An 8,357-nucleotide genomic window follows, 5' to 3' on the forward strand; every position below is an offset into this window, starting at 1 on the left:
CAGCTTTGGTCTTTCTCCTGGACACCTCATCTCAGTCGTGCTGGAGATTACCTTTCCTCTAGCGTTCTCCCTCTCTCATTCTCTCTCACGTTCTTTCCCTCTTCCTCTCTCGTTCCCTCTCCCAATCTTTCACCTTACCTCACTGCTTCTCTCTCTCTCTCTCTCTCTCTCTCTCTCTCTCTCTCCATCTCACTTCCTCCCCCCAGTCCCCTAGCTTTCGCTTGCCCCTCTGAGAGTGACACCACAGCCACGTGCGGGATCAGGCAGCCCACGTGTCCATGGGAGCGGTGCTGATTACATCGGACTGCTGGAACTCGCAAGAAAGAAAACAGAAAAACTGCTGGGCCAAGGGTGGCGGAGAGGCGGGCCCGGACCGGCGAAACGGAGGGCAAATGAACCCAGACGGGACGCTGCCGTCTCGGGCCTGCCGTCTGCCGCTTCGTTCCCGCCCGCGTGATTTCTCGGCGAGAAGTAACCCGAGACGTCAGGCATGCGTCAGTCATTTATTTTTCTGCATCCCCGCAGAACCAGGGTCAGCCTCCAGAGCTTTGCCGTCTGGAAATGTGTAATTAAGAATTCGCTTGGAGTCTGGTTGATATTCCGGCCTCGTAAGCCTTTTGTTTTTCCCTGCCCACCTGGAAAGCTGTGTGAGCTAATAACTCTACCAGCCGAGAGCTCGCAGGTTTCAGCCCCTGAGCCACAGTGGAGCACAGGCTGACTGTGCAGTGCTGCCTGCTTCGACCCTCCAGGGAGACCGAGCGAGTGTTTAGCTGTGGCTTTACCGCACACACACACACACACACACACACACACACACACATGCGTGCGCGCGAGCGAGCGAAAGGGCTAGGTGCTGACGTGTCAGGCTTCCTGTTTCACTAATTGTAATACCGGGTCTGGATAGGGTAGGTGTGTGTCTAGACAACGCAGCAGGTGTGTGTCAAATGAGTGTCAGATGTGTGCCTAGAACACCCCCCAGTAACATGGGTATTCTACAGCCCAGAGCTGATGATGGTTCTTAATACCACAGTTGCTCTATGCTGACATCAGCACACCCACTTACGCAGTGTGACAGAGATGAGCGCAAACACACCCTCTGACTCTAAAACTGCTTTGTGATGGCTGTTGTAAAAAGTGCTATATAATTACGCTTGATTTAATTTGACACACGCCTGGCCAACCCACGCCATCACTGGTTACGGAGGTGTTCCATCCTGTTTAGTTGCATCCCCCGATCAACCCCATCCGACCCCATTAATCCCTGCCGAAAGTCCCTGATTGGCTGAACCCGGTTCGTTAGGTCTGGGTTGGAGCTCGGCTCTGCAGGAGATGCACCCCTGGGCTGGGGTCTCACTCAGCCTAGGAGGAGCTCCAGGAGGACGCTTCCGGCACTCTCTGACTTGCGGTGAAGTAGAACAGGCACTTCTAGCTTCCTAGCACTTCTTCCCACCTTTTTTTTTCTTTTTTTTTTTTTTTTAACTTTGGTGCCTGGAGCTTCGGACTGGAATGGTGTGAGCGGGGCCCGGTTGGGGGGAGGGGCCCGAAAATCAGAGCCCACGTACCGGGCCTCCTGCCTGGGCACGGTGTGGCCGACTCGCGCCCTCTCGCCATGGACCTCCGGAACGAGGGCTCTGGGGTTTGTTTGCACGAAACCGAGCGCAGGGTGTGCCGGGGAGGGGCCGCGACGAGGCCATGCCTGGCACGGAGCCCGTCAGCAGGGCCTGCCTCCCCGCGCCGGGGCCAGCTGGCTCTCTGGAAAACCACACACACGCACACGCTTGTGCCCACCCGGGCACCCACTGCAGTTGAACCGCGCGAACAAAGGAACAGATTGACGTGCGCTCGCGTGCGTGGCCGAAAGCTTGCACGCGGGTATGCGTCTGTCGGCCTTTGTGGTGAGCGGTGACCTCAGGGGAGGAAGCACAAAGACCTCATTGTGAGAGCCAGCAGCGTGTGGAACGCGACCGGAGGCTTAGGTGAAGACAGAGAAGGTGTGTGTGTGTGTGTGTGTGTGTGTGTGTGTGTGTGTGTGTGTGTGTGTGTGTGTGTGTGTGTGTGTGTGTGTGTGTGTGTGTGTGTGTGTGTGTGTGTGTGTGTGTGTGTTACTAAACACTGTGAGGTGGGAGGCTGTGTTAAGTGTTGCATTTAAGACCTCATCCACATCTGCAGCAGATACCCCGCGCCCGTACGGATCCGGCGGCCGTAAACCCTCTCGGCTTTATCGGTGCAGAGGAACACTCTGGCATCTTTCATCCTCACCTGCTCTGTCTCCAGAGTGACACAAACCGCTGCATTTATCTGCCCAAGAGTAGCAGAGCTCCTAGCCGTTTCTGGGCTCCATGCTGCATCAGCCACCCGCAATGAACTGGATTTTAGCAGATCCCATTTCCAACATGTGTCAGTTCTTTTCTATCGCCGTTTCCTGCCAGCGAATCAAAGAAGCACAGCAATCTCGAAGAGGCGGGGCTTGCCGCCCTCTCCCTTTCGGTGGGGTGCCTTCTCCCGCTCCGCAGTAAAAGCGTGCCGAATCCGGCAGCTCCTGGACAATTTCATTATTCAATAACATTCCTTGCGAGCCACTCAGACTTTCCCTCAGCTCCTGGGAATAACTCGCGCGTTATTTATGCGTTTTCCTCACGCTCAGCATCTTTTTTTGCTAATATGATGCACTTGCACATGACTACATATAGCGGTCTTCCTCAGTTCGACGATGTCAGTTGAGTCTCCCAGGAGACGGGGGATTAATACCAATTCATTTAAAGAGGAGAGCCGGTGCCAGAAACACCAGCCGCTACCGGCATAATTACATGATCGGCGCATGAGCAAATAAAGTTGTGATCCAGCGATAAGGTCGGAATGAGCGCGTGCGGCATAAGGCCAGTAATTGAGGTCGCAGTTGGGGGTGGGGTGGGGTTACCAGTTCAGAGGACTGGACTCGTATTTAGGGGAACTGGTTTGCGTAGGAGGCGGGTCCCTGGTGGAAGACCCATGCGCCACCCTGCATAGAGACACCCTGCGTTGTCTGTAAATGGCGGCGCAGAAGTCCAGGGATGAACGGAAGCTTGTCAGTTCTCCTTTCCAAAGTGGTTCCTCAGAAATGTGTAATGTAGCAAAGGTGATTCACCCCAGGCACACGGGTAGTACACATCCTGCCTGCAGGGGGCACACTCTGTGTTAAGGTTTCCAGCCCACCGCTTGTAGACATTTGTAAATAAAAACATTTATAAAACACTAAATATAGCACTTTATAAACAGCTGAGCTATTTTGCCATAGTTGCATAGTTGTATCAGTACCATGATGCACGCATTTCCGATGTGCATGTTGAATGGATGTGGCAAACATTCTTGCTAACGGCTTTCTCAGGTTCATTCCACAGCGGGACTGCGTTTGGTCTGGATGTCTCCAAGACTGGGAATCAAGACTACACAACCACTGTGCTCTTTACTCGCGGTTGGAGACGGTAAGAGCCACTGATGAAGACCTCGCTAATGGACGTCTTTTCTTTCTCTCTTTTCCAGAGTGCCAAACGTACAGCGCGCAGACCCCTCCCACGGTCCTTGTGGGACCGTGGCTCTCCAGCCAGGTCAAAGGTCGACTGCAGAATGGTGCTGACCGGCCACCTGCCCTGCCTGGCCACTCTGCTCTCTCTGAGTGGCCTGCTGCTGTCTCCGCTGCTCAGTGGTTGCCTGGCCTTGTGTAAGTAACCCTCCACTACCCCCTCTGCTATCCCCTCTGCTACCCTCTGCTACCCCTTCTGCTAGCCCCTGTGCTAGCTCCATTTCATCAGCCTAGTTTCCTTCATTTACAAGCACTTTCACAGAGGGCCTTCGTAGTCTGGTCCAGTGGTTCTTAACTCAGTCCTCTGGGCCCACCAGACAGACCACATCTTTGCTGTATGCGTCTCAACTCCCAGCACACAGGAACCAGGCTCATAAGAACAGGCCTGTTGGGAGCTGGGTTAGGGCCAAAACCTGGAAACCCAGGGAATCTCAGCCCAAGCCGATGGAATCTCAGCTCCCGGTCCTGTAGTCTACTTCTCTGCACAGTCTCAGGATTTCCCTTTCTGGCAGGGCGAGCCCTCATCCCGCTTCCGAAGGGCTTCAAAATGAGCCCATGTCCTGGATCAGATGTGATTGCCAACATGGAAAATCCTAAAGCCATGCACAGCAGTGTGTCTTCTGGAATGGACCAGAACAGCTCTTCCCAGTCCTGTGCCCGATTCTGGTCGAACTTGTCAGAGCAGGTCTGGAATCAGTGTGTGCCTTTCGCATCTGAACTAATGCTCTCCTAAAGACAGATAGAGACCTTATTCTGGAGCAGCACAGTGCTGAGCCAGCTGATAAATGCAGGCCCTCATTTTGGAGCACCCAATCACTACACGGTCGAGTGGTTTCCCTGCTCTGACACGTTCAGTGAGTGCTGGTGAGCGCCGCTACCTGTGATAGATCATAGAACACACTAACGTGGGCAGGACCATGCACAGGTACTCCGGCACAAGCTTAGGCAAACGCAGGTTAAGTCTGGACAAAACCCGTTTGTACTGGTTTGTCACGCCTGGATACCCAGTGATATAGATGTACCTCAGTGGAGAATCCTCTCGTGAATCAACATAGGCTTTTGGATTAATGGATAAATATTCATTCGCTTCTAAGAACCACTCCAGTGGATTGGCCTCTGTTTTATTGTTGGTGGGATGGACTAGGAGTTTACCTGTTTAGTTTAGTTTGTCTGTGCTTTGTTGGGGTGTGATGGGCTAGGAGTTTACCTGTTTAGATTGACTGTCTGTCTTTCTGTCTTCTGTCCATTTCCCCATCTGTAGGCTTCGTTCCGCCTCATCTTCCCAGGTCCCCAATGGGGAATTGTCCTCCACCATTTCTCCACTAAGATGGGTTAGAGTTGCACTAGGAAAACAAGACAGAGAGAGAAAAAGGGAGGGGAGAGAGAGAGAAAGGAGTGTGTGTGTGTGTGTGTGTGTGTGTGTGGGAGAGGCTCCCCTGGTGTGATTGCAGCCTTGAACAAGACTATAATAATTCAAACAAGAAGTGTGGGAGGCAGAGCAGAGGAAGAGAGAGTGAGAGAGAGAGGATGGTGTTAGGTTTACTGTGCCTCACTTTTCTTGGGTGAGTCGCTGGCCTGGTCTTTTCTCACTCTCCGAGCCTCTGTGGGCTGGTCAGGAGAGCAGAGCTCCCGTCTGCTGTCTGACGTCTGACTCCGAGGGAGCGTTTCATCAGGCCAGTCTCTCTCCCTGAGCCCTGCCTCACCTGTCCTGTCTTTTCTTCACCTCTCTCTCTCTCTCTCTCATATCCTTCCTTATCCTCCCCATTCCCCCCTCTCCTCTGTTTCTTGGGCAGAGGGTCCTTCTGTCTCGCTGTACTCGCGGTGTGCACTCGCGGTGGGGGCAGAGGGTCCTCCTGTCTCGCTGTACTCGCGGTGTGCCTGCCTGTCTGCTGTTCTTGGTCTGTCTCTACACTTTCCTATTGTGCAGTGCTTTGTGGGAGATGCAGTGTGTAATGGGGCTCAGGTACTTAGCAGGCAGGGCACAGTCTGTCTCCTGTACACCCACGGCTCTCATCATCCTCATGCCACGCGCACACATGTGCGCGCACACACACTGCAGCCACAGGCATCGGGGCCCGTCTGATTCACAGTGGTGGGGTTTCTTCTGTCTCAGGCTGCTTCTGAGTTTTAATTACAGTTTCATCAGTTTGGGTGGGGCAGCTGGGGAGGATGTAGTTCAGACTTTGCTTATTGCTGGACACGCGCGCGCGCACGCGCGCGCACGCGCTACGTCTCACTATGTCCTCCCCAACCTTTTTGGATGCATGTACCTGTTTTTGTGGGAGCTATAATGAGTTAAATCACACATGAATCCATGTGTGTGTGTGAGAACACACACACACACACACACACACTATGCAGATGGGCCTGTGGCTGTCTGTTCTCATAGTAAACAGTTACGAATATCTGCATCCTGTCTCTCTATCTCTCCCTTTGCTAAGGATTTTATTTAGACACACAGTGAGTAGATGTCACCTCTTTACAAGGAGTTGCCAAAAGCATGATGTCATTGTTTTCTCCCTCCCTTTTCTGCCTCTTTCTCCTCCTCTTTCCTTCTTTCTCTCTCTCTCTCCTTTTCTCTCTTTCTCTCTCTGTTCTCCCACCCCATAAATCAACACGTGGAGGAGACGTTTTTAATCAACAAGAAAAAAGAGGCTGTGAATAAATCTTGCCTGCAGTAATAAAGCCCAGGGCCTGATTTCTCTCTCTCTCTCTCTCTCTCTCTCTCTCTGTGTGTGTTTTCACCATGCAGACAGAAGCTTAGCATCACCACAATTAGTAAGATTAGCTGCTGCTGGTGCTACTCTCACACACACACACACGCGCGCGCGTGGAGCATCCCAGGTCACTGAGAATGGATGCTCTGCTTTCTCCTTCTCTATTCCTGATCTAAGTTTAGACCAGGCCCAGATCTGAGCTCAAAATTCCTTTAGCTGAAAACTCCCCCAGTCCCACAGTGCTGTTTACCTCCACCTTCCTCACAGGAAGCAGTTAGCCAGATAATGGCCAGGGCGAGGCCCAAAGTGTCGCAGCACAACACCTGGCTCCTCTGATCCCCCGCTGTCTGACCCCTAAAACCTCCAATCACCACGCGCCCTGTCCAGCCAGAGGCTGACGCCTGGAATATCCCCAGCTCCGCGGTGGCGCATGTCCTGTCGTGGTCGCTGCAGTGCCATAAAAATCCTTCCCCTTGGTGATTTTGCTCTCCTAAATGCTCACAATGTTATTGCCCAATAAAGGAGGCCTCTGTTTTTCTCAGGGTTCGTGTTTTCATAGGGAATGTGTGGACGCCTGCTATGGCACAATGAGATTCTGTTACAGGATCTATATTAAGGCGCCCAGCATGGGACAAAAAGGATATTATTTCGCGCCTCTCCCCTCCTCGCGTTTCTCCACTGCTACATGTCCTTACTGCTTGTTATTTTGTGATATTTTTGGGGAGCCAAAATACAATGGAATGTTGTAATTGTTGTTTTTATAGTCTTATATACCATTCGTGTCAACATCCTTTTTTTTTTTTTTCTTTTTGGGTGCAAACACAAATGAGCAAAAGATACATTATATTATTATATTTCCTATATGTTACAGAGCTGAAATAATTTTTAGAGTGCTTAGTGTTTTGCAGTGATGATTTTATAAGGATATATTCTGTGCCACAAAATAATAATAATAATAATAATAATAATAATAATAAAATATAATCATGTTTAACTTGGGACAGATCTCACCGTCACCATACTGGTAATCAACATGTAAATGACACAGAGAACCGTGCTCATTGGCTGAAAGTCTTTCTTGGCCTGCCCACCTCCGATTACTCGGGCCAATCGCTCGACCCGTAGCTGAATTTAGGGCGGGCTCATCTGAAGGGCTCAGGATTAAGATGTGGCCAAGCAAAGTCACAAAGCTTCGCCAGCATTTGTCCTAAAGATGACTAAACAGACTTTTGACAGGCGAGCCAGATTTCTACCTTACCCAAGCCTGCCGCTTCCTGGGGGCAGCGGATCCCGACGTTCCTGTACGGTCGCCAGTGTTGCCATTCCCCTTTTCCCTTCTTTTCTTTTCCTCTGGTTGATCGGAGGAGTGATTTCCACAGTGTGCAGTCTGCTTACGAGTCTGTGGACACACGGCGTGCTGACCAGACCCGTTTAATTCTGATGGACTTGGGTTGGAAGTGACAGGGTGGTTTCAATAATTCATTTCTCTTTGAAGCTGCCAAGCGAAAATATTTCAGTGCTCCTGGTAGTTACTACTCTCTCTCTCTCTCTCTCTCTCCTCTTTCTTTTCCACTTTCCCTCTATTGGTCTTGCCCTCTCTCTCTCCCTCTCTCTCTGTCTTTTCCTGTCTGGTCTGTTTAGTGCTAGCTCCTGGGAGGTTGACTCTCCCTCATTACTCTGTGCTTCCTCCAATGTTTGGTAGCCCCCCGCTAAAGCCCACCTGCCACCGTAAATTCCGACTCTGAAACATTCCTCTCAGCTCCCCTCAGCGTCATTCCCGCCAGTCTCTCCAAGGTGACGGAGGCTGTTTCAGGATGTTTATTCTAGACATCATTGTATCAGATATCAGGGACGGTTTCCAACCCCCCATCCCGCATGCCCCTCTTAGCCCACCCCGATCTGTTCTGGGTGATTCTAGCTGCCACATCGCCGGAGTTGTAGTTCATGCTCTCAGCAGCAGACGGCAGCCACGTCGACGTTCGTACCTCCCGCACCCCGTGCTTACTCCCACAGGCTCGTCGGGGAGCAGATTAGCACGTCAGAAACGACAGACGCGAGCTACACGTTACACACCCGTCACA

General features: G+C 51.7%; 1 protein-coding gene across 16 annotated transcripts in view; it reads left to right on the top strand.

The window, feature by feature from the left end:
* The window catches only part of ptprsa (protein tyrosine phosphatase receptor type Sa), a 165,720-nt gene that overhangs the window by 58,717 nt on the left and 98,646 nt on the right, over window positions 1-8,357 (top strand). For all 16 annotated transcript variants that reach the window (XM_081708290.1, XM_081708292.1, XM_081708296.1 and 13 more), the window contains one exon: window positions 3,520-3,697. In XM_081708290.1, the coding sequence (XP_081564416.1) occupies window positions 3,520-3,697 (178 nt within the window). The remainder of the gene's footprint in view (window positions 1-3,519; window positions 3,698-8,357) is intronic.

Source organism: Electrophorus electricus, chromosome 26 (assembly GCF_041902795.1).
Source record: "Electrophorus electricus isolate QZ-2024a chromosome 26, ASM4190279v1, whole genome shotgun sequence".
In the NCBI taxonomy this organism is placed as follows: domain Eukaryota; kingdom Metazoa; phylum Chordata; class Actinopteri; order Gymnotiformes; family Gymnotidae; genus Electrophorus; species Electrophorus electricus.